Consider the following 25,004-nt stretch of genomic DNA (forward strand, 5'->3'; position numbering starts at 1 on the left):
GAGCATGTTAGATACTCTGAGTCTGCAACACGCCATCCAAATTCTGTTCCTGCTCTAAAACTACAGCTGTAGCTTGTAAAACTGTTCTTTCTGTGTTCTAATGTGTGTGGTGATGAGTACATCCTCGCTTCCTCACTCCCTGGGAACTGGACATCACAAATATGTCCATCCAAAGGACCTGAAAGGTACTAGGTATCAGTGGGCTCTTTCCTCCATTGAATCCCCAAGCACACAGGGAAGAAACACTGCTGGTTCAAGACATTAATTACAGTATGTGGGATGTTTGCATAAAACAGAGACATAATAAAGCTCTAAAAAAAGGCTAAGAATCAAGGCTGTAATGTTTGAGTGTAGACATGTGCATGGGTACAGATTTAGTGAGGGGTGCTGAGACCTAAACTTGATAGTGATTTTAAGCATTTATGCTTAAATATATATCATGCATTATGATACAGATATCATAATAAATGGATATCTTGCATTATAAAAAGTAATTATTATACTACCTTGATCTGCTTGCAAGAGTTACAAATAGTGAATGGATTTTTTGTGTCTAGGTCCAGTGAAGCTTGTCGTTCTTATGTTCCTTGGGAGTCTGAATGATTGTGGCCAAACTGGTAAGTGAATAATTTAATTTTATTTCTTAGAGGTTTGAGGGACTGAATAGTAGCAATATTGGAACTAAACTGGGGAATTATCTATATTCTGGATAATTTGAAAAATTTGCACTATTCATTCTGATTCCTTAGAGAATTTTATGAATGTTCACAGACAGTCTCAGAGGACTTCACATTCTTGTATGCTTAAATTTTCTACAGTGACCTGGTGAATTTTGATAGTGTTATTAAAAATTGTTCAATGCACGTCATTCTGCCACACTTCCATGGTTTTATTTCTCTAATACACTATTATTAAGTGTGAATGGATACATTTATTTAATTAACTTTCTTACTAATATATCGCATTGCTGTAATAATGAGATGTAAGAATGTAATCATTGTTTTTACTTAAGGACTTTTCTGATTCAAAGCAGCGTATTCCCTTGAGCGTCCAACCCCCACCTCCCAGACTGGGCAGAGAGGAGAGGACTTTAAGGAAAATACTTACTTTAAATCCCCACTATCTGCTTGTTGAGAACTTGTTAGTCATGCAAGTGAAATAGCCTTAGCTGGGGTCAGTACTTAGACAAAAGGTTATCCAGGAACATGGAAGTGCTAGTGTTTGGAATGGTTTTGCACAGAAGTCGCACCTTTCCTCAGTGTAAACAGTGTCTTATTTGGGTGTGGAAGGACATCACTGCTTAGGGTCCCACAACATCAGTAAAGCATAAAATTGGTATTTTAGGCATAATGGTTTGTTTGCAAGGGAAAGAGTAGTGAGACCAAAATCCAATTTAAGTTGAATTTCTGTGCAGTTTTAATGAGGTGAATACTTTAGGTCATAGCCTTGTTTGCTGGAGAGCATTGTGTATTATCATTGGTATGCTTCATATGCTGGTATAGTTTAATGGTTGAGCAATTAGATTCTTGTCCTCTGTTGCAGTGTCATTTTTAATGTTGTACATCAGCTGGTTCCTTTGAATGGAACCTTAAATAAACCAAGTTGTGGCCTTGGCAGAAATTACCTGGATGCAGGAATTTAAAGCTACAGCTGATGGTAAGTTTGCACTTGTGCCAGCTGACATAATTTGGAGCTGACCTCAAACCACTCTCATCTATGCAGATGGAGTGATGCAGCACCCCGCTAGCTGGCAGGCTGAAGGAAGTTTTAAAGCATGTTTTGTGACAGATCTAAATCAGAATACTGTATATGGATGGGGCTATATGGACCCTTCCTGTAGAAATGGGCTGCTTTGATTTTTCAAGATGATATTGGAGGGGAAAAAGCAGAAAAATTGGCTCAACTTAAGTCAGCTCACAGTAAAGTTACAAGCACAGAATAGGAAGTGCCTGGAACACAAAAGAACATAAAAGGTTTAAAAAGTGACTGTCAAGAAAATATTAATTATTGCAAAGGACCAGGCTGAAAGGCAGGAGAGAAAATTTTGGTAGAGTGAACCTGCCTGTTACCATCAGGAGCTGGCAATCCATTCTGTGCTGTTGTTTTAACACTTTTTTCTCTTAGTATGCTGCATTTGTATTAGTAAACTAAGCAGTGATTTTGTAAAATATCCCACTACTGATCTTGAAAAGAAGTACAGGGGGCATTCAAACCAAGACACAAGTGCTAGGTAAACATGCTTGATGCCCAAGGCATGGCAGCACAGGCATAATCTGTAAGCAAAGGCATTGTCACTTTTTATCCTTCCAGAGATAAAGAGATGATGTCTGAAACCTAGGGGATCATATTTTGAGCTTAAAATGAGGGACAGAAATCCAGCTGTCGCTGTAATGTTAACTCCAGGTTTTTAAATTGCTACTTGAGACTAAACGTTTTTCCTGCTGGAACCCGCTGTGACGCAGCATAACACGGCGTTTGTCCCCTCACCATTATGCACCTAGTCGATGATATACTGTGATACCATATTGCTTCTGTGTAAGGTCAGGTAGAAGGTCATGGTGGACAGATGAAAATACAGCTAGTCCATGGCCATTGTCAGCTCTTGTGTGGACATTCAGAAACACACCAAACTGAATGGTTTTCTTCCTAAGTTTGCTATGTGAAAACATCTCATGAAAATCTGTAAATTAGCTTGCTCAATATCTGCAAAGTACTCCTACTTGCTGACAATCTTCATGTAAGAATAGTAAAATATTTTTTCTGAGAGCTAAGAGGGTATTTTGCGGTGTATGTTCAGTACTGGAGAGCTGTGTTTCCCTCTCACTTGTTAATTTGACTTGCCTAAGCAATCTGGAACTCCCTTCCTGTTTCCCTCCAAGACCTTTAGTCACTTCCTTTCCCTAAATAAAAATCCCTTTCATTTCTCTTTAACTGATGATGGATTTGCTTTCAAGCATTCTGATAAAATCAACTGAATTATATATAGATTTTTCCTACTTGTAGAAGACCAAAAATCACTGTGGCTAGATATGTTAAAATTACTTTCAGCACTGTGTCTGCATTCAGAATTTTATGAAGTATTAAAAGTACTTTGTTGCCTAAAAGTATATTTTAATGGAATGTTAAAATTTCCATTTTCTTGTTTAACTAAGAGATGTGAAAATGAGATTTTCTGGTGAAATTGTAAAGAGCTTACTCAATCAAATTTTTATTTGCTATACAAAAAGTGCAGATTTACAATTTTTTTAAAAAAAGTATACTTTCATATTATGTAATAAATGAGTACGCAGAAAAGCTGAAATTTCCTTTTATGAAATATTTCAGGCTCAGTCATCTACCAGTGAATGGGGTAAAATGCCACTGAAGATCACAGACTTACATTCATCTGGAAAGTCATTAAATCCGGCCTGGTATTTTCATAGATAAAAATCATCACCAGATTGTTACTAATTTCTTAATGCAGTTTAATCTTTTTCAAAGTGTTAAAATGTTCTGAGACTCGACGCTGCCCTGAAGCAAGCGCTTTCCCCTGCGCATGTGCTCTGCATTGGCCAGTTGGGAGGAGGAGCACACTATTGCTGACATCTTCTTTGCTTGCACCAGCACCATGGCAGCTGCTGTAGGACACAGGGTAGATATAGCAATAGGTAAGTAAAAAGAAGAAAAGTTTATGTCTTCATTTTCCTGGGCCCTTTCTGGCTTTAGTTCTGTTGATGAAGTCCACTGGCTGTAACAATACAACTAGGAATAGCATTTAGCCACTACTGAAACTTCCAAGTTTTACGTTTCACAACACATTTATTTTAATTGCATCCATCCATCCTGCTGCCACTGCAGCATCCCTTACAGCACTGTAAAAAGGTCTGGTTTGAAAATGTACACGGACAATTTGTCGATAGAAGATACAAAATCTTAGGGGGAAGAAAGGAAGAATGAAGTCTGAAGACCTTACAGGTCTTTAGTTAAGTGCTTATTCACCAGCTGTGAAATTTTGTATCCCCATGGTGTTGCCTTTGCTGCTGCTATAAAAATTATTTCCATTTTCCTTCTAGATGTGCCTGGTAGAGGTAGGGAACATCCATGTCTTTGTACATCCTTCTAAAAAACCCACCTGGCCCAAACTGAGCCTGGAACAGGCGCAGGCACCGGCTGCTGGGGGGAGCAAGGGAAAGGTGACAGCAGAGCTGCTCCAGCGGGGCTGAGGGAGGCAAGGGATGGACAAGGTGCATCCCTTCAGACAGCTCAGGAATGAACATTCAGAGAAAAGAACAGCTTAAAGTGAAGGGAATAACGGGAAAATGACGTGCCTCGAACAAATTACGACTGGAAACGAGGCACCCCCGGGAGGCTGCCGCCAGCCCCGCGCTGCCTCGGGGCCCCCACACGGGGCCCCCACGCGCGGCTCCGCGCCCGGCGCCCCCGGGGCCGCCTCGCCTCAAGATGTCCGCGCTGCGCCCAGCCGGCGCGGCGCCAGCACCGCCCCACATCCTCCCGGCCGCACCGAGCGCTGCGCTGAGGCCGCGTCCCCCAGCAGTCCCCCAGCAGTCCCCCAGCAGCCCGCCCGGCCCCGGGCTGCTCCGGCCCAGCCAGCGGCTCCCCCGCACTGCGGAGCCCGGGGGTAGCTCGCTCCGGGCCGGCCCCGGCCCCGCCGCATACTCGGCGGCAGCGCGGGGCTGGGGCTGGTCCCGGTCCCGCCCCTTCATGCATATGCATGAGGCGGCCGCGCCCCATTGGCCGAGCCGCGCCCCCGCCGCTTCCCACTGGCTCCCGCCTACGTCGCTCAGCCGCCGGGCGGGGCGGGGGGGCGGGCGGCCGCGCCCCGCCGCCCCCCCAGCGGTGAGTCACCAGGGCGGGGAGGCCGGGCCCGCAGCCGGCAGCGGCACAGCCCCAGCCCCAGCCCAGCCCAGCCCAGCCCCAGCCGCGCCGCGCTCATTGTTCCGCCCGCTCCCGGCGCCATGGACGAGCTGGACCAGTCGCCCCTGGTCTCCTCCTCCTCCTCCGGGCCCCCGCGGCCGCAGCAGCCCCAGTTCAACTACCAGTTCGTGCTGGACGACGAGAAGGAGCAGGAGGAGGACGAGGAGGAGGAGGAGGAGGAGGACGAGGACTTCGACGAGCAGCTGGAGGTGATGGAGAGGAAGCCGGCCCCGCCGCCCGCCGCAGCCCTGCCCGAGCGGCCGCCGCCGCAGCAGCAGCCGGAGCCCAGCGGCCCCGCCGAGCCGCCCCGCCCCGCCGCCCCCGAGCCGCCGCAGCCCGGCTGGAGCCCCGCGGCCGCCGCCTCCTCCTCGTCCTCCGCCGCCAGCACGCCGTCCCCCGCCCGGGAGCAGCCCCCGGCGGAGCCCCCCGCGGCCCGCAAGCGAGGAGCCTCGGGCTCGGCCGGTGAGTGCCGCGGGGCGGGCGGGGGGCGCTGCCTTTGTCTGCCGGGCGCGGCCCCGCTCCTCCGCCGCGCCCCGCGCAGGAAGCCGGCTTTGTGTTTTATCCTCTTTGTATTTTTTTTTTTTTTTCTTTTCACAAAAACCCCCTCTTTCTGCCTGCGCGTCCCTCCCCTCCCCTCCCCTCCCCTCTTTCTCATGCTCGGGGCGGGAGGGCGGGGCGCCGCCCGGCCGCCGCCTCGCACATGGCAACGGCCCGGGAGCGGCCGCGGGACCCCCGCGGGATCCCCGGCCCCTCGGGGCGGCAGCACGGCCCCGGCCTCGCACAAAGGCGGCGGCTCGGCACGGGAGAGACCCAGCCCCGGGCCCCCGCCGAGCCCCCCGGAACAGCCGCGGCGCTGTTTCAGTAACAACGTCAGGAGCGAATGTGATGTTCGAGATTTAATTGAAAAAAGGTGCTGGAGAAACAACAAAACGCCCCGTTAAACGTGAATTGCGTTTTGGGGGGGATAGGTTCAGAATGCGTTTCAGCTGCACGTGTGCCAGGACTTTGTGGCTGGTTCTGCTGTTGTCTTTTATGAAGCCTTCTGATTTTGTGCTTTCGCTAGCTCTCTGTAGCAGTATGCTGAGGAGATTTTTATTTCCACCGTTTGGATGACGGATAATGACAAAAAACTTGGAACAGGTTTAACTGGAGGGATCCTATCTGATGGGCGAGTGTCATTTTTTCTTTCTAGGCAAGCAGCTCGAGTGGAGCCATGGAGGCTCAAGCAGAACAAAATGGAAGAAATAGGATCAACCAAATCTTGGTGTTGCTTTGAAAAGTGGGGATAAAAGTGTGATCTGTAGAGCTGCATTTGCTTTCTGCTCCTTAACCCCAGAGGGATAAGGCAAGGAACACAGTAATTCCTGAAATATTTCTTCTTTCTTGGAGCTGAGGAGGCACAACTCAACTGGGTTGAGTTACGAGGGCTGGGTAGTGTAGTTGAGGAGTGGTGTCAGAGTTATTTTGTAAGACCTAACTGGAGGGGACGGAATTTATCAGTGGTGACTAATTCAGAGCTCTGAAGTGAGGAGGCCATCTTTGGGAGGCCTGGCTCCCAGAAACAAGGTGTGGCAGATAAAATGCTCATCTAATGATGGGTTGGAACATTACAGGTTGTGTTTTAAGCACTTGAAACTACTAGATGAGAACAAACTGTTTTGATAGAAGCGCTGTCTAGATATGCTATGAATGCTTTGGTCCTCTCAGGTGCAGGAGTACTTTGTTTCAACAGCAACCTGGTGTAAAACCAAAAAACAGTTGATGTTTAAAGGGATACTTAACGTTTCTCAGTCAAAATGTTTACCTTGCTTCAAGTGAGTTCACTTCCAGTCTTGCTGTGAAATTGGCAAAATCAAATTGGTGCCTGCAGCTTGTGGTGGGGTATCTATGGGATGGATCACCCCATGTTTGTGGTGGCTCCCCCTCTTCTGGAGGGCTATGGTTTCATTTACTTTCAGCTCTGCTGTGAGCTTACGATATAAGTGAAAAACTGCAGTCTATCTAGAAATTTAGAAGATGTTCTCTTCATACTAAAAATCTAAGGCTTTGATTTATTGATGTTTTAAGACAAATAGCTTTGAAATTTTATTTCTGAGAAAATAGTATTGCCTATAGCAAGTGTGTGAAGAATGCTAGGGTTTTCTTTTTATATCCAACAATAAGGGCTAGTGCTGCTTTTTGTCAGCATAACAATAGAGAAAATGTATAGACAACTTGGCCCATTAAAACGTACTATTTATATCTGGAGGTGCTTTAAAAAGTAAATCTTTGTAATTAATATCAGCTACATACTTATAAGTATTCAGTGTTGTTGTAAGAGACTGACATAATTATATGTAATGTGAGTCTCTGGCTGTGTGTCTGCAGCCTACCTTCTTAAGAGCTAATATAAATATTTGCTGCAGAAGAAAACAAGAGGGCTACAGTAAAACTTAAGTTGTCTTGGGCACTTCTTTTTCTTGCTACTCACTGTTACAAAATTTACTATTATTCTTGAGCTTTCTTTGTAAATCTTCTCAATTACCTACATTTACATACAAAGAAAAACAGGTTTGAGGTGGTCATGCATGGTAAAAATGAATCCTTTTTTTTTTTTTTTTTTTTTTTTTCCCTCCCCAAGCTGTCTAAAGTAAGATCAGCAAGTAAACTAAGATGAGAAGATACCACTTTCTGTCTTCAAAGCCCCAGATCCTAGCCGTGCATACTGCTAAAGGCAGGCTATACAGTGCTTTGCTGGAAGGGGAGGTTGTGGTAGGCCATTTAACCACACACTTAACAAGAAACCCATATGCACAGCCAGGCAGCCTGGCCTCATGGGATGGCAGACCAGCATCCAAAGCGAACAAAGGTGATGACTTGCATGCAAGCAGCCTGCGACTTGATGCATATGCAAATGTTCTGATGTGCCAGTTGATGAATTAGTTTTGTTTTTCATTTATTTTTTTTTTAGGACTTAGTTTTATTCATCAGTGTTCAGGAGAGATTTCATAAACAGTCTGCCTGCGTGCCAGACTGCGTCAAGCAGAGGTCAGCAGGGATGCCATCAGTAGCCTCAAGCTACCAGCAACACAAACTATTCTGTGTTAGAGTTCATCCTCACCAAATTGCCCCCAGCTGTGATAGGAGGGCAGTTACATGTAGTGGTCTATACCTGCTTCTGCCCACTTCATTACAAAGTGTCCCTTTTATCCTGCAGTGGAAATATCCTGAACTCCTGTGACTTGCATTTTACACAAATTCTAAAGCAGCATATATACTCTCTGGCTTTTTTCCACATTGATGAGTTTTTCCGGTGCGCTGCTATGAATGCACAGAGGAGTTGTGTGGGGCCTGGGGACGGAATGCAGCGTGACTTGGAAAAAATACAGCTATCCTTGAATGCTGCTGCTGGTGACTTTCATTTGCAGCCCTTGGTTATTAAAATATGTTCCTGCTGATCTTCAGCATTTCTTTGAGACGTATCCCCTCCTGCCTTCCCAAAAGTAGTCAGTAAAGCTGTAAGGGAGGTGGTCATCACCTGTGTATATCAAAGCTGGAATGTGACTTTTTCTGGCTGTTACCAGTGTCCGTTTTAGTGATGTACAGAGGGGGAGAGTAACCAGCGATTTGACTGGTACAATCAAGCCAGTATTTTCATTTTTGTATTCCACGTTCAGTGAAGGATCTTTCTATATCATATTGCTGTGCACACGTGCAATGTCAAGTGCTGTGGGACCAGCTGCTTTAAGAGATTCTGAAGCCCAAACCCCATATTTCTCCTGTTAACCGGATGTATGTGCAAGGATGGCCCTGCCAGGTTTGATAGTGTATTTGCTTAGCACGTAGGTGTCCTTTGACTTGCTTTGTGAGATAAAACAGCACAGCTTCCACCTACTGTATAATGAGGTAGCCCACAGGGAGGCTTTGAATTGCATTGGGTGCTTTCCCTTGGAGATGAAATCCTACAAACCACAGAACTGCTGGTTGGTTGCCCTTCATTCCCCTCCTCCTTACCTTTACTTAAGGGAGTTTGCAGCATGTCTACAAAGTGACAACTGGTGTCCACACTGTTGCATCACTGCTGGTGAGCACCAAACCTCTTTGTTATCTCCTGGATAAGCACTGATGGCAGTCCTTCTAAAGAAGAGGCAAGGGCAATGTTCAAGCCTCCAGGTCAGTGGTGTTCCCTTGCTCTGGTTGAGAACACCTAGAACATTGCTAGGAAAGTGTCGAGTCCCTTTGCAATGGGTGATCTACCGATGAGTTAGGAATGAGTGGTAGTTGGAACATAAAGGTCAAAAGATTCCAACTTTGCAGCTCACAGGGAGAGAAATACACAATTGGCATGGCAAGGAGGCAGTCTTAAAGTAGAACTGTTACTGGAACATTGAAGCATTTTGTGTTATTTCAGTAAATTGCCATGCATTTTTCTAGCCTAAATTCTGGTTGGTGTGCTGTGAGGAGGTTGCTTTCCCTGTTCCTTCCTCCTCTCTTCTTCCTCCAGATGGGAAGGATGTGGATCTTGCAGAGCATTCCATCCAGGAGCCTGGCTACTTAGCAGAAGCCATGCAGTCTTCGTTCTCCTAGCCCTGGAAACCACTGTTTCCATTCTGTGCAGATCCTGCTGCTTGCCACGAGGTTTCAGTAGGGCCAGTAGGTCTGTGTCATTCAACATCTGTTTTGCAGCATCAGTGACTTCCTTGTTCTCACTGGGTTGCTCTAGCTGTTAACCTACAGGGCTGTTAACCTACAACTCGAGGCATATCTGAGTGTGCTCATTATCTTTCTTTGTTTCCTGTTAAAACAAGGTTTTGAATGAAAATGGCTTTTTTTGAGCTTACATGTTACTATGGTAACTATGAAACTGATACAAAAATTAGGAATGCTTAATTAGTCTGAAAATGTCCTTCAGGTTCTAGATACTTTATAAGCAAGGAAATACTTCTTGGTGTTTTACTGTCCAGAAAACATAAAGCAGCACATGTCGCTTACAGATAAATTGTCCTGACATATTCAGGAATGTTTATATACAAAGTAGGAGAAAATCATGTAGCTGTTGATTGAGCTGCATTAGAAATTAAAGAAAAGAAGCTGTTACATATATAAAGTGAATTGGGAGTCTAAGTAGAACAGTGAAATATTTTCATATTTTTTTTTATATCTTGTTCCTTGGATTGAAATAGAAATGGCTCCTATCACACTTTGAAGACACTACATGATGTTTTTTACTTTTTAAGATAGCTTTTGGGGCAGTAAAGTACAGGTAGCAGTGAGATCACTGGACTTAGAGCTGTTTGACATTTGGAGCTATGACAGTAGCAATAAATTAATTGGCTTATTAATATTCATAAAGTCAGAAAATCAAATTACATTAGAATGTTTTTATCTTTCAAGTGGAAATAATCTGCTGTTAACTGTATCTGTCAAAATAAGACTATTTCTATGTAGAGGTTTTCTTAAGACTGCTCTTCCCTATGGTTTTTAATGGCTTTGTCTCCATTTAGTGTTTTCCAATGTATAAAGGGGACATACCTTTTTCAATACAGAAAATATTACTTTGGTGTTGTGTGGAAGTGCTAGGAATACCAGTTTGACCTTCTGTTTTTGCTGGAAGGCTTGCTTTTTGTCTTAGGAATGTATTGTGAACTTTTACTTGCAGCTTTTTAATGAGTGGAGCAATCATGTCATCAACTTCATCAGCTAAGAAGAATATGTTAATTGAGAAGTCTTTAAATAAGACAGCAGACTGAGATAAATATAAACTTTTCTGTTTCCAATTAAAAATGCTCTTGGCCCATTAGATGCTGTTGGTCTGATGTCAAAACCCTACTGCTTATCCAGTTATTAGTGTTTTGTGACCAGTTTTTTTGAGCTGTTCTATAGTTCCTCTTCTCAGAGAAGACAAAAGCCTGTAATGCCTGTCCATCTCTGTCCTTTGTGATAAGGAAATGAATGCCGAGCAAAATGGTTAGAGCATGTGTGAGGCCTTTAGAAAGCAGGTTGGAGCTGGAGAACCGTAAGGAAAAGGAACAAGAGCTGGAGAAAGTAGAAAAAAGTATGCGGTAGTGTTAGAAGAAAGGTCGTTCCTTGGTCTTCAGCCTAGTCTTTGAGAATTCATGCCTTCAGCTTGAGAAATGCTGTTCAAAGGGCAAAGGGAGGAATTTCCAGTGTTTTGAACCCAAGTTTTGTTTAAAAGATCTCATTGTTAGATAAGAAAATCAGTTCTCCTTTGTATGTGAGTGGTCTAAGTGATTCAAAAACCCAAGTGGGCAGTTAAAACCTGTATTGACCAAAATCTACTGCAACCCAGGATTATAGCCCTACTTGATATCTGAACATATTCCTTTAAAAGGAGATTATTGGGATAGTATATTTAATGTTTTCACATCGCTTCATCCATTTCTTTAAAAGATATTCTTACATGATGGTAATGGCTTTGTTGAACCCTCAGAATATCCGTGTTTTTTCTGTCTCGTGGCACGGACTTACCTTACGCATCCATTTGTTTTTATTTTGCAGACTACAAATTCTTAAGACAGAGGCTTGTCACACAAGGTAATGTGTTGGGAATAGATGCTGGAAGAAATTGGTAGCATCTCTTCTCCATTTCTGAAAGATTAATTTAGCTAATAAATGTATTCTGCAATGATAAAGTAGCTAATCTAAATATTTCTTAATTTCTTTAATCATGGAGCAAGCAGAGAAAAATTCCATCTGTACAAATCAGTGAAGGGGACTCTTATGATTGGTATAATCTCTGAAATTAAATTGGATAATGTCTGCATAATTATAGGGTTTGCATGGCTCTTTAGACCTCCTGCTTCTGAATAAGTTTGGATGTAATTATGTTTTTCTGTTTTGTGGCACTGCCAGAACCCAAATTTGTGTATTATGCCAATGTATGGTTAAAGAATCTGGATCTTATGTAAGGCTTATTTAGTTTTTAGATTAATTCCGTAAGTTTTTGGTTACAAATACTGCCAGTGTGAGTTCTCATCTATAAGGTGGTGTAGAGCTGGATTTGTGTTTGTAGCTGGCTAGATTGCTTTTTATTTTAAATTAAGTATATTAAAATAATTTAAATCCTTAAATATAAATCCCTGATCTGTGAATATTCATTCATATCTGAGCTCTCTAGATTCATTCTAAGCCTTGCTATTAAATATTTGCCTTTATTTGTGATGAAGTGGGTATTTTCAGGCCTTCACAGGTGAGCTCTGAACAGTTGAAGCTGATGATTGTGGCCACCTGATGTTAATAAAAGGAGGTATTTACCCACCACCTGATGCTACTTCTGTAAGAAAACACTTTGTGGTTAGATCAGTTGATATAGCTGGGCAAGGATACAGACTTTTGGTTAATCTAGGTGAAAGTTATTTGTTATGTGCTGCTTATTCTTAAGTGAACTTTTTTTTTTTTTCCCCCTAAAAGCCAGATAAAATTGTGTCCCTGCTCCAGAGAGATACAGGGATACTTGTACTGGTGAGAGCCTGGAGATAGGAAGTGGCGAAACAAGCGTCTTCTGTAACGCCCCTTGGATCCTGTCCATAGAATTATTCATCAGCGTTTGATGCAAGACCAAGGAGGGGTTGACAGCTGTGTCAGAAGTATTTAAAGGTCTTTAAAGGAAAGAAAAAACAACAAACAAAATACCAACGCTCTTACAATGGACATTGATTTTGGCAGTTTGGCAATTGTAATGGAGGGAATCATCATACAGCTGGCATTAACACATCTTCCCTGTACCCCGTTCCTGCTTTGGTTGGTAGATGAGTATTGCAGGGCTGGTATAGTCTCCCTTTTTACTCTTTAGCTGACCAAAAGAAGATGGAATGGCATAGCTTACCCGTGTCCTTGTACCCTGAACAGTATTTGCATTGTGGAGCAACTCCCCTCAAATGTCACTTTTTGAAAAGAAGGAAGGGTGCTGTGAGTTGTACCATGCAAATACCATATCTGAAGGAGGAAAAAAAGCTTCTTAAACCACTCTGGTTATAGATTTATTAAACAGTAAGATGACACTGCTTCTGGCTAGAGACTTTTTTCCATAAAACAGAGTATCTAAAGTGGCAAACGTTCAAAATGTTTGTTTGGAACTCATTTTCTTGATCTGTTTCAACTAATGTAAAATTAGAAGTCTCCAATGCAGTATAGTGGAACTTACTCTGCAAATGATGCATGGTGCCTCTTGGCAGTAGCTGAAGTCCCAAGAGGACTCCCAGTTGCCCTTGCTGATGATAAAATTCTTGGATCCTTTTGTGATCCTACCTCTGATACATCAAGATGTTAAAAATAGGGCTTCTGTTTTCATTTGAATCTGCAGCAGTCTGTCTTCTGTAGTGGCTTGTATGTAAATACTTTTCTCTAAGATTTCCAAGTAGTTTACAGTCTAATTTACTAAACTGGAAATGTCTGTTTATAGACTACATGTATGACTAAACAGTGTCGAGTGAGAGAACCTAGTTGTTTGCTGTGGCCCTGCAGCCGGATCTAATGATACGAAAAGATGCTATTAGCTGTTGAATCCTCATCTTGAATTGCTTAAGTATTTGGTGAAATACTGTATTTAGAACAACTGCATCAGAACAGGAGGTGATTTAAATGGAGTCTGTGTAGGCAGCTGCTCTTCTCAAAGTTCTTGCGAAGTTGTGTGCTTTTGTGCACTGCAGCATGGAATTAGGCATCTGAGAACTTGACTCTGCTTTAATATATTTAAATTAACTTTCTCAAATGGTCAGATACAGACTTTGACGCTTTATGCCAAGATGTAACAGTTTACTTGTAATAATTTGATATTGGCACATGGCAGGGGAAAGCATAGCACTCTGTCCTTGTGCTTATAAAATGTGAGGATACTGCATTGCTCTGCAAAGACCTGGGGGGTTTTTGTAGTTCCTGAATCTGTAAAAATAAATAAATCACAAAACAGTAAGAACCACAGAATCATAAAGAGTAAAACTTTAGCAGTAATACATGTGCATGTTCTCTGTAAATAATTTGAGATAAATAATGCAGCTTGGGGCAGTCTTTGCTGTGGGCAAATTAACAACTTGATGTGTTGAAGAAGCAGGCAGTTTCTTTTCCTGTCAGCCCCACAGGAATTGCTGTGGATAAAACTTTTATGCCACATGAGACGCCACTTATTTTGTCTGTTCTTTTATTGTTACATATTTGTATTAACAAGAGAGGCTCTTCAGAATCAGTGTCCCATTGTGGTGGGTCTGTCTTATTAGTACTTTGTCTTGCTAGCAGGCATTTTGATATTTTTCTTAAAAATGCAGAGGTGAAGTGGATTCTTAAAAACTTTATTCGTAAAAAAAAAAAAAAAAAAAAAAAAAAAGAACGGTTGGCAAGAATAACGTACAATCTCCAGTAAACTAATCCAGGAAATGTTTTTTATTTTCTGAAGACTGAAAATGTCATCTAGCATCAGCAAATTCCCTGATGCAGTCCCCTAATAAAGCTAAGCTGTGCATCAGGATGAAGCATACTATCAATATATATATATGTAAGGAAAAAATATTTTTTGTCTCTTTTTTCAATACTGAGCTCATACATAAAAATGAGGAGTGTATCAGAACAACAGACCTGTCTTACATAAACCTGATGCTTGGAAAGTTGTGTGTGAGAGCAGGTGGATAGGTGCATTTGTTACCAAAAATCCAGCAATGGGGACAAAGCATGTTCTTCTCAGTTCTTTTTTTTCTGTGACTAGACTTAAGTCCTCTGCTTGCTGCTTTCTTGTGGCAAGAATATATTTTGAAGAAAATTCATTTTTTGGGCTAATTTGTTTTCACAGGAACTGTCAGTTTACTACTTTTTCATTTTAAAATGTTTTTCTCTTTCTCTGGAAGTGTTTTGCAGCTAACTTCACTTTCTCTTTGTTGTCTCAGAAATCTTTCTCTTCATTTAATTCTATGCTCTTTTTCCAAAACTTTGGTATTAACCAGTTTCAGTTTAAACTGATAATAATGGTTTCCTATAACAACCCTGGTTAGCAGGGAAATTGGTACAAAATCAGAATGTGAGTTTTAAATGATGCTTCATTGGTAAGTTGCCATCTCACTTTTTTATTTTTAAACAAAACATAAATTAAAAACATAAATCAGTTTTATGTTAGTGGAACTTATGTTTTAGTTGAAACAATTTTACAGAGCTTTTGAGTGTGAGGGTTCGTGCTAATGAAAGGAAGAGCTGCACTTTTTTTGGGGGGGGGGCAATATTTTGTATAAAGTCAAGGTAAAATTTGCTGAGTCATTTAAAGAAAGATCAAAGTGAATCACTTTGTGCATTAATGTGTTAACGTTCTTTTTCTCCTCTCCTCTTAGGGTGATATATTCACATACATGGGTGGTTGTTTTTAAAAAGCTACACTGAAGCTTAAATTGGACCATAAATAAATTTGCACGGCTCCTTTGCTGGATACGTATGTGCATAGTGAAATATTATATTTTAATCTTTAGTTTGACCTGCACAATCCCATTCTTAATTTACAGCTACCCTGTATTCTCTTGATTTATTGCATAGCTGCTAGCCTGTGAGGATGGGGGGTGTGATGGGAAAGCTTTTGAAGTCTTGTTCCTGTCTGGCTGTTCCCCCTCTCCCAGTATTTAAAAATATTTCTTAGGGGTTTGTGAAACTAAAATCTAGGTAAGAATGTTGTTCTTAATGAAGCATGCTCTGGATAGTACCTGATAAAGTCACCTCAGATTCCTCAGTCGGCTCAGGCATGAGCTCGAGTCTGGTATTTGAGCAGAACAAAAACACCCGGGCAAATCTGCACTAAGGGCTGTTCAGCGCGTGATACCACAGGTCTGTATTACATGACCAATGCTGATGGGCTGTCATAAAGTTATATCTGAGCTCCCATGTGTTCCAAAGTACAGGCTGTGCTGGAACTTCTGTGGGACTGGCCCCTGGTTCCAGCACCCAAGGCAAAGCACCCCCGGTTTCTGAAAGGTTTCTACCTCCAATTCTTATATCACAGGTAAAGATTCTTCAGTGCAAATGTCAGTGCTGGAAAAAACTCGTTCCCTTCAGTCATTTGAGCTACAGTTTGAAGAGAATGGGTGGTTCCCTCAGCAGTCATGAGTTGTAGAGGGCCTACTCTGTTCCCCCCCACGTGCCTGGAGGTGTTAGACAGGGCCAACAGCAGGAAATGGTCCTCGTGTTATCTTCCTTTTGGCAGGAAAAATGCTGCTCTGATGTGGATGGAGGGCAAGTGGGTGGTTCTCCTTGGCTGGTTAGGAAATACTGCTTTTATATAATCCCTTTTCACACTCCAGCTATGTGTGAAAAGTAAAGTATGGGTGTGGGCATAATATCCTTCCATTAAGAGAAGCTGGGAGTTCAGTGACTTGCATGGCTATTGTGTGTTTGTGTTGAGTAAATGGAGGCCAAACCTGCGAGTTCCTGTGTTGTGCTGTCTCAATGCACCACTCCAAAATCAGGGATCACATTGCTAAAATCAGTGTTCCTCAGCAGAAACCTCTCTTGCTGGGGTTGTGAAGCATTAAAAAGATTTCCTCTTCACCTCCTTACCCCAGCAGACTGTCTTCTTTCTTCACCCTTCTATTTCTAGATTTTCTGCATCCCCACTTCTTTGGCTTGTGCTTGGTTTCCCCATGGTGAGATCCTTTTCTTCCAGTGCCTGTCTCTCTCCTGATGCTGCGCTGTACAGTCTCTTCAAGTCCATCCTGCTTCCCTTCCCATCTCCTCTGCTCCCAAGTGTAAATCCTTTCCAGCAAACATAGATTTGCTGTTCCAGCACGGCCTGGAGGAGATGAGTGTGTGTTTTGGGGGAAGGTGCACACTGAGCAGTGCTCCTTGTTGCCAGCTTCCTGGTGAGCTGGCACGTGGCAGCTCCCTTGAGGCTTTGGACCTGGTGTTTGTGTGTGCAGTGCTCCAAGGGGAGTGTGTCATGGGCAGGGAAGAGGTGAGGTGATAAGAAATGTTGGCCTTGGCTCAGGGATATGCAGGCACTGCTGATCCATGTAACCAAGTGGTATGAAATGTTTCAGTAGGATCAGCATCTGGCATGCAAAAAGAGGGACAGAGCTCCGTATTTACGGCTGGGAGGTGCTACTTGCTCAGTCCCTCTAGGCATAAAGCTGGGGGATAAGAGAGTGCTGCTTCTTGGTGCAAAGGGTGAGGCCAAATCTAAAGTTCAACAGTGGCCCTTGACACAGTGGGCACGCTAGAGACTGAAGGAAAATACTTGATGTTCCTGCTTTTGGCATCATTTTCAGGAAAGCAGAGCAGTGCTCTGGACTGATTGCTCAGGCTGTATTTTCGGTGAAGCCCCGTGTTTCGCTCCAGGCCTGGTGGCGTGGCTGGGCAGCGGGCTCTGCAGGGGGGTCAGCACCTGGCTGAAGAGATGGCTGGGAGCCCAGGCCCACGGGTTGAGCATCTCCCAAAATAAAGGACAGGCGGTGTGTGGGTGGGTGGTGCAGTTCTGTGACCTGTGGTATCAGATTGGTCAGCTGTCCTCGGGTGTGGGTTTGATCCTTAAAAGCTTTTGCTGCCACTGAACTGTAGCACTGTTTTAACAAGTTTTAAATTGGGAATTGAGGTTGCACTCTGTGGTTCTTAATAGGAAAACGTAATTTCCAGAAGACGGAACAGAGGCCCTCTTTAGCCTGGCAGGAGTTAAGGAAGCTTCTAAATACTGAGTCTTATGCTCCAATTTTATTACTCTTGCCATGGTTTGTGAATTCTAAACATCACTTGAAGATAAGTGTTCTGCAAAACAAAAATGACTGGTTGTATTGTGACAGGAAATGTAGGTTGTGCAAACACTTCTGATTTTTGGAAAACTGCAGTTGGGAATAATTTGAGTAAGCCAAACAGGTCATGAGGTTCTTGAAGTGGCATTGCTTTTGGAGAAAGTCTTGGTTCAACGCTGAATGACCATAATGTCTTCATTGGATTATTCTCTATATTCTGTTGGACTCACCATGTTTCTCATTCCTTGCCTTTCATCATTTGAAAGCAATTGATTCTATTTCGCTTTGCTTTTAATTACGATATGTGTTCTCAGCTTCTTTATACTTGATCTTTGTCCAGGCAAATAAAACTAAAGATTGTTGATGTTGTCTAGACTGGAAATTGAAAATCTAATTGAAATGCTTTGAAATAATTTTCAATTCTGGAAATGCAATCAGTGCAAACTGCAAATACTCTTTAGCACTCTCTTTCTGAAGAGTGTATGAAGTTTTTGAATTAAAAGATAGTTACCTAAATGTTACTATTTTTACATTGATGTAATGCCAACAGGCCATGACAGATCTGGGAAAAATACTGCTGCTGACTTGAATATAGAGGAAGACTGGTTTTGGTTTGTTTAGTTCCTACTGACATTGCTGCTTCTAAACTGGGCTTTCATTAAATGTTTAATGCAGCTTTGTAAAATATAGTTATGCCTTTATTTCAGGTAGTGTAAAATCTGAAACTCTGGGATCCTCTGGCTTCTTGACATGCATTTGTGAAGCAGAGTGACCATGAGTGACTATCTTACCTTTGGAGCACGGTGCCCTTCCTTATATTTACTTAGCTCTTCGGGTTGTAATTGGAGGTCTGGAACTTTCTCTAGTGAAATATTAAGGTTAATACAAATTTAGAAAAACAAATAGTCTTCTTGACTCAAGACAAAGAAAGATTTAAGAACGCCTTCATTTGGAAGTTTGTCTACATTATAACATAATGCAAATAGTGACTAGGAGTACAGGCACTGTTACCAGATCAGTACTCTCTGGAGAGTTTCAGAGCTTTACTCTTTTTAACTTTTCAGAATTTTTGGTTGAGTCTTGTTATCCCTGCTGTTCTCACAAATATTAGGAGCTAGGAAACCCTCTGACAAAGGGAGTAGGTTAAGGACAGTGTGTCAATGGCAGGTGATTTTTCTAATGATGGAGGTAGTAAAACTGCTTGGTAGTATGCAAGTTTGAATAACGAAAATAAAAAATAGTTGCTGGTGTGTATCTTATCCTAAACTGGACCTTGGCTTGAAGGGTGGAGATCCTTCAGTTACCTCAGTAAAGATCCTGTTGCAAAGGGAGAACTCTGAACATTGACTCTCCCAAATTACCTGGCTTGTATCTAGTTCGGAGGTTCTGTGTGGGTGTTGGCTACATGCCTGTCTAGGTACTGGGAACTACTTGCTCGCTCCTCCCTCCCTTTCCCCTTCCTCTCCCCCATCAAACTATTTAGCCTTTATTTCTGCTGAGGTTATTTGTTTGTTTTTCAGATGAGACCCTTTTTGCTCTTCCTGCTACATCTGCGCCTCTGATGCACTCCTCTGCAGGCAAGTTCTTTCTGCTCACCTTTGTCTGAATACATCCTGCATTTCTGATCTGATCTCATTAACTCTTTCCAATGAGTTTGCCTTTACTAAAAGTCAGCATGGGTCCAAGAATAGCGCCTCTCATTCTTTTTCAGTTTTGAATTTTCCGTTGATCTGTTCAATATTTTAATACGTATTCATTTATTTACATGGTAAACTGTTCTGTAAACAAACTACAGCCATCTGTGAGTTCTTGGACCCTTGATGTAAGAGAGCAGTTGATACTATTAGCGGGTTAGCACATTAAAGCATAGTTGCTTTATTGATTTAGCAGAAAGAATTAATCCATAGTAACTTTCTGCAGTACTTCATATAAGTAAAATTTTATATATTTTTAGTGGGTTTTGTTAGCTACATTGTCCACCAAATTCCCATTATTTAAACAAAAAATTGAAAAAAAATTCTTACTGGCATGAACGTCTGTGCATATATTTATGCACAAGTGTATGGACATACCCTCTTTCTGTTTCTTTTCCCTCTGCACTTTGACAATATTGCCTGCTATACTTGGATGCTCTGTACTTGTCTGGCATCTTCAGCTTTACTGTGATCTTTGCACTGCAAAAAGTTGCTGCTTCTCTAGCCTACTTCCTGCATACTTCTCTGCTAGAAGAGATGAAATAGAATAGCATACTTTAAACGATACTTTGGTTTTTTGGCTAGTAATATCTGTTACAGAACTCAGAACCTCTCCATAACTAACATCATGTGAACTTGTCATGAAAATTTGCATTGACTTTAAGAGCACTTGCATTCTCTAACTTTCCTTTCTGTCCACGGTCACAGAAAAAGTTATGGACTTGCAGGAGCAGCCAGGTAGCGCTAAGTCACTTGGTCAAGAGGATTTTACTGCAGTCCCACGTGATACTGCTGCTTCTCTTCCCTCCTTCTCTCCTCTCTCAGCTGATCCCTTTAAAGAGCACACAGCCTTTGATAAACTCTCAGATGGATTACCTGCAAGAGGCATTTACAGAGAAAATGCAAGTGAGATTTGTAAAGAAACAATGGAAAACATAACAAATCCATTTCTTGCTGAGGGAAACAAAGACATTTCTAAGATGAAATACTCAGAAATGGAACCCCCATTCGCTAAAGCAGAAGCAGCCATTTTATCTCAAGCTGAAGAAGAAATGCAGCTAGAGGGCCCTAAAGAATTATGTAACCTGGAGAAAATGCCTGCACAGCAGCTGAAAATGTCTCCAGAATCTCCTGAAGATTTGTCTGAGAAAATTGAGGAAGATATCTTCTATAACAAAGACAAGTACAAAGGTGGTGATTATGGTGAAAAGGGAGCATTGAAAAAAGACACTGTTCAGAGGGAAGAATATGTAGACTTCAAACCATATGAGCCAATATGGGAATTAAAAGGTCCTAGTCATGGACTGAGCAGCTTGAGAGAGGATGTTGGAAGTAAGATAGATGGCACAGTGGAAAGCAGTTTAGATAACAAATACGGTGTAGATAAGCTGGTGGTGCAGAAGGATTATGAAAGAGAGAGTGAAGGCAGTGCTGAAGATCTCTCCTTCCCAAGTACCCCAGAAGCTGTAAAAGAGCCTCCTCAGACTTACATCACTTGCACTAAATTTGAAGCCTCTGTAACTCCTGATGGTGACAAAGTCAAATCTCTTTCTCCACTAGAGGAAGGCACTTCAGAAAATAGAACCGATGACGAGAAAAAAATTGCAGAGATGAAAGCTCAGAACACAGAACAAGGTGATTTTAGTACTCGAGCAGTTGGCAAGCAGGAAGGCCAGGAAGCTGACTATGCTGAAACAGATAGCACTGCTGATAGGCTATCTGACATTGCAGCGAGTATGCCTGAAGGTCTTACTCCTGATCTAGTACAAGAAGCATATGAAAGTGAAATGCATGATGTGGCATGTACCAAACTTGCTTATGAAACGAAGATTGATTTAGTTCAAACCTCCGAGTCAGTACAAGAGACTCTGAAACCTGTGACGCAGCTCTGCCCCTCATTCGAAGGCTCGGAAGCTGCTCCATCACCAGTATTGCCTGATATTGTCATGGAAGCCCCGCTAAGCAGTGGGACTGCTGGTACAGAAACATCTACTGTGCAGCTTGAAGCTTCCCCATTAGAAACATTTATTCCTACTGCTAATTATGAGAATGTAAAGCAAGAGGCAGAAAAACCTCCCTTATACCAGGAAGCAGTGAATGTACCATCGACAAAGGCCCAAGAAGCAAAAGAGGAATTGACACTTAAAGCTGATCGTGAGAGTAGTGCCAGTCCTGAAGATACAGAGACTCCGTATATATCTATTGCATGTGACTTAATTAAGGAAACAAAGGTCTCTGGTGAATCTGCTTCTTCATCTTTAACAGATTATTCAAAGATGCCAGTAACAGAATGCATTTCTCAGGATGTGCCTGAACACAAAGAGTTTGTTGAAAAACTGTCTTCACAGTTTGGAAAATCTGACTTGTTTAATAGAGAGGTGATATCTGACTTTCCTGAGAAAGAAAGTGAAGAGCAGTCTCTCATCTTAAAAAGTAAATCAACTGAGAGCATTGTAACTGATGATGAACATGAAGAACAACTTGTAGATTCAGTAGCTGCCCCAGGCAAGCCTTATCTGGAGTCTTTCCCAGCCGAACTGGACTCTTCCAAAAGTGTGGCCACGCAGCCATCTGAGCCAACACCTACAAAAATAGCTAAGGCAGAGAAGATTCCCCTTCAAATGGAAGAGCTGAATGCTATGACTTACTCAGCTGATGTATCTGTTGCTACAGAACCAAAAACAGGAGACAGCAAAGGTCTCTCATCCACAGAGTCTTCCCCAATCTCAGTAGCAGAAGACTTTGTGATGGTAGTTGATCCTAAAACTGTTCCCGAATTTGTGGCAGAAGTTGCTGACAGAGAAATCATGCACAAAGATGAAAGCGAAGGTATCAGTTATGAGATCAAAGATGAGAAGGGGCAGTTGCCTTGCCCAGAGCTACCCTGTGATCTGTCTATAAAGAATGTAGAAGTTAAAGCTGAAGAAGATGCTCGTGTCTTGAAAAAGTCCTTGGAGGCAGTGGACAGAGAAGTGCCTGAAGCATCCATATTGTCCTTACCAGCCACAGATACCTTACCTGTATCCACTGAAAAAGAGATAGTCAGTGTAGTAAAACCAGAAGCTTTTGAGAAGGAAGCTGAGAGAGAAGCTGCTTCAATTAAAGAAAAGGAAAAGCCTACTGCTGTATTTTCAGCAAAGCTGAGTAAATCTTCAGGTAATCTGTGTACACTGTCTTGCAGTTCACTAATCTTTGTAATTCTTTAGCTACACTTAAGCATGTCATGATTTAATCTTTTTTAAGTCATGTTCTGCAAACTTCCCTGTATAGGTTGAGGGTAACAAAAACGTTAGTGCCTGCACTCTTAGCTTTTTCATATTCTGACTACTTTAGTACTTTTTTTTTTCCTGTTTATCAGGGCTGGACTCGCTGTCTTCAGGTTTCTCCTTCAGTTCTCCTGCTGGTGATCTGTTGACACAGAAATAAGTCACTGCTCACTGCAAGCTCTTCTGTGATTGTCTGCAGGTTGGGCATTAGATGGCCTTCCAAATTTGCTCTTACTACATGATAGTAAGCAGAATCTGGTGTCTCAGTCTGCTCCATGTGCACAATTTGAAGGGTGTTTTTCTTTTTATACAGAATTCAGTTAATCATCAGACTTTGAAATCTAGGAAAATATCATTTTTGCTGTGATATGTACAACTTGTGTTTGGAATATGGAAAAGGAACCATACAGCTCCACTCAACATGACTTGCAGCTTTTATTAGATCAAGGCCAGTGGTTTAAAATAAATAGCACACATGAGGGAGTTACTTGTTCAGGTTAGTAGGAAAGTGGCCAGTAAGAAGTTCAGTATCCTGCAAACATTAAAATTGGTTTACATACAGCAGAGATGATAACTTTCATGTGGGACTTGCATTTCAACGTAGTTAATATTTCAGAGAATTAAGAAAGGATAAGACTGCTGTCAATTTTCCCTTGCATTCTACACTGAATGGATTGTGTGGATTGTGGAGCTCCAGCTTCCTGTAGACCAGAGGAGTACTTTGCTTTCTGATGTCACAGTACTCTGCTGCTGCTTTACAGTCTAGCACCAGAAGCTTTCCCACTAAAACCTATTACTGCAGAAAGCACAGTTATGTTTTTATAATAAAATCAAATGTTTGGGCAAAAAGCCTTATTGCAAAAATGTTAGTTAAGAGATTAAAACCAACAAACAAAAAGAAACCCTGAATGTTACATGTATATATTTTAGCTTTTTTGTTAGTTCTTTTAACAGGAAGTTTTTGGGTCTGACAAGGACACAGCTGTTGCTGTTCTGTCTGTATGGAACTGCGCATGAAAGCAGAGGAGGGAGTTGAAGACTGTCTGCGTTCTCCTGTCTAGTGGCACGATGCTGTGACAGGGCACCCATCTGTCCTGCTTCTATGTTAGCTGAGGGGCAGGGGGCTGGGAACTGGGGAGCTGTCTGCAGTCTCTGTCAGTGGTTGTATTCACCCTATAAAGCAGTTGTGCTTTTTGATATGCTGTATTGCTTGGGAAGAAAAAATAATTTTCTGTCTTATTATAGAGGAACATTTTCTTAAAGTTAAATAGATGAGAATACAAAATGAAAATCATCCTTTTTTTTCTAGATTTATGTTTGCTTTTTAAAGTATGTGCTGTTTTTTGCTCATGGTTACTGTGTTATGGAACATGGAACTGCGCTTCTGGGACCTGCCTCCAGATTCTGACCACAAGCCTTGAATAAAATTTAATTTTGATACCCAATTACTTAAACACAAAGTAGCAGACAGAGTAACAAAACAAAGAACACTTAGTTGCTTCCCACTCTCTCAGAAAGGAAGGGGGGTCATTCACAGGGCCAGGAGTGAATGTGTGTGTGTGTGCTTCTGAGTCTAGCTGTATTGTGATGTTCTCAAATACTTACCGCTCCTGTTTGTTGAAAGCTGACCTAAATGCAAGCATGCCTCTGTGCACCTGCAGCTGTAACTTCTGACTGTACCAGTGGACTGCAGGGAGCCAACAGCAACCCAAAAATGACTGCAGATTATGTTTTTTAATAAAAACCATCACCCCAGTAAAGCACACAAAGCTTTTAACAGCCTCGCCGGTAGCACTGGGTTTGTTTAATGCTGCCTGACAGAGCTGTGGGCTGCCTGACAGAGCTGTGGGCTGCCTGTTGTGTTCTGTAATGGTGTCAGACCACAGGGGCCGTGTACTTCATGGCAGCACAGATTTTAAAAAAATTGCCAAAGTAATTCAGAACTAAACTAAAGAAGCCTATCTCCATTTAAGATGTTACTACTTAGAGTAGTTTCAAGGGCAAAGACCACTCTGCAACACCAGTGCCTATGACTGTTGAACACTCGAGTGTCGCCTTAAGAGATCATGAAAAGCGTGTTTGTTTTTTTTTGCCTTCATTTTTCAATTTGGGCTGTATTAGCTTTTTAGCAGATAACCCTGCTGCTCCGACTGGGCTTTAAAACCTGTATTTTCCATCTCTGTAAAGCTGCTGTGCCCTCAGAGGGGCCCTTCCCTCCTTGTCCTCAGCAGCTGCAGCTTCGCTCAGGCCTTGTTCCCATGGGGGTGTGTGTAGGGCTGTGGTGCAGCGGGGGCTGTGGGCACTCCTTTTACAGCATGTTCATTAAAGAGGGCTTTGATGCCACCTAGTGTTTGTAAAGGAACAGGAGCTCAATATGACTTCCAGAGGATTGCATTCAAGGTTTTGAGAAATTCTGACATGTTGAA

General features: G+C 42.4%; 1 protein-coding gene across 7 annotated transcripts in view; it reads left to right on the forward strand.

Moving 5' to 3' along the window:
- Nucleotides 1-557: 557 nt before the first annotated feature.
- Nucleotides 558-25,004, forward strand: part of RTN4 (reticulon 4) — a 48,221-nt gene continuing 23,774 nt past the window's right edge. Inside the window, exons 1-4 of one of the 7 annotated variants that reach the window (XM_082758243.1) lie at nucleotides 558-617; nucleotides 3,481-3,647; nucleotides 19,139-19,195; nucleotides 20,021-22,468. In XM_082758243.1, coding sequence (XP_082614369.1) covers nucleotides 3,536-3,647; nucleotides 19,139-19,195; nucleotides 20,021-22,468 — 2,617 coding nt within the window. In that variant the 5' untranslated portion in view covers nucleotides 558-617; nucleotides 3,481-3,535. Of the gene's footprint in view, nucleotides 618-3,480; nucleotides 3,648-4,841; nucleotides 5,377-11,412; nucleotides 11,449-19,138; nucleotides 19,196-20,020; nucleotides 22,469-25,004 lie in introns of those variants that run through there. The other 6 variants (XM_082758251.1, XM_082758244.1, XM_082758248.1 and 3 more) reach the window with 6 other exon arrangements.

Source organism: Aythya marila, assembly GCF_965140915.1.
Source record: "Aythya marila genome assembly, chromosome: 3".
Taxonomy (NCBI): Eukaryota; Metazoa; Chordata; class Aves; order Anseriformes; family Anatidae; genus Aythya; species Aythya marila.